The sequence below is a fragment of the Myotis brandtii genome, unplaced genomic scaffold (assembly GCF_000412655.1).
Source record: "Myotis brandtii unplaced genomic scaffold, ASM41265v1 scaffold165, whole genome shotgun sequence".
NCBI classification, from domain to species: Eukaryota; Metazoa; Chordata; class Mammalia; order Chiroptera; family Vespertilionidae; genus Myotis; species Myotis brandtii.
In genome coordinates this window covers 16,440,528-16,441,443 of record NW_005356042.1, presented here as the reverse complement: position 1 = coordinate 16,441,443, position 916 = coordinate 16,440,528, and the positions used below count along the sequence as shown (strand labels likewise).

Genomic DNA, 916 nt, shown 5'->3' with positions numbered 1-916 from the left:
CGGGGCTGGAAGGAGTTCAGTCCCTCAAATGCCCGCCTTTCTAGCCCCCAGCCAGGCTCTGGGAGACAGAACCTTAGGCAGGGTGGGCTGGAGCAGGAGGGGAGGGACTCCCAAGTCCACCCTCCCAGACGCAAAGCAAAACAAAAACAAAATAAAGTGGGTGTTTAATAGAAAAAAATAAACTGGCAGAGAACCCACTGTGGCAAGATACGGCGTTTGGCTCTGCCCTCTCCCCAGCCTGGCCGAGTCCTGTGTCCGCCACACCCACCTGCCCACCTGGCACAGCTCCTGGGCGCGAGCTGCGAGCTGTCTCGTTAGCCTCCAGGTGCCCCCAGGCGTCCTGTGTCCGCCACACCCACCTGCCCACCGGGCACAGCTGGGCGGTGCCAGGAGGGGCCTCGAGCTGTCTCGTTCGCCTCCAGGTGCCCCCAGGCCCCCACCACCCCCCAAGAGACCTTGTGAGGCCCCGAGGGTGGGGAGCTGAGCCTTCCCCCGACAGGACACCTCCAAAGGAAAAACACCCTCCCTGGGGCTCTCCCAAAGGGGGCGCCCCCCACCACCCAGCGACCTCTCAGGCCCAGTCCGACTGTGGGAGCGCCTCCACCTCCCCCTGGGCAGGAGGCCTCTGCCCTCAGTAGCTGCGTGAGCCTGGCGGCCTTGGAGCCAGAGCAGGGCTGCTGGAGCGGAGAGCACAGCTAGGCGGCCACACACTGCGGCAGGGGCTCCGGGCCGAGGGGCTGAGGGCTGGGCACCTGACAGTCCTGCCAGTTTTGGACGGATGTTTCTTTACCTGCAGGGGAGGGAAAAACCAAAACAAAAACCGTAGGAGTGGTCAACACTCACCTTGTCCCCAGTCCGAGCCATACTGTTCCTGTTCCCACACCCAGAGCCCATCTCAACTCCCAGAGGGCATGCC

The 916-nt window shown here is 63.9% G+C and overlaps 1 protein-coding gene across 11 annotated transcripts in view; it reads right to left on the bottom strand.

Annotated features, from left to right (window-relative positions):
- Positions 1 to 340: 340 nt before the first annotated feature.
- IL34 (interleukin 34) overlaps positions 341 to 916 on the bottom strand; it is a 73,900-nt gene continuing 73,324 nt past the window's right edge. For 10 of the 11 annotated variants that reach the window (XM_014536770.1, XM_014536761.1, XM_014536764.1 and 7 more), the window contains one exon: positions 341 to 791. In XM_014536770.1, coding sequence (XP_014392256.1) covers positions 696 to 791 — 96 coding nt within the window. In that variant the 3' untranslated portion in view covers positions 341 to 695. The remainder of the gene's footprint in view (positions 792 to 916) is intronic. The other variant, XM_014536759.1, reaches the window with a different exon arrangement.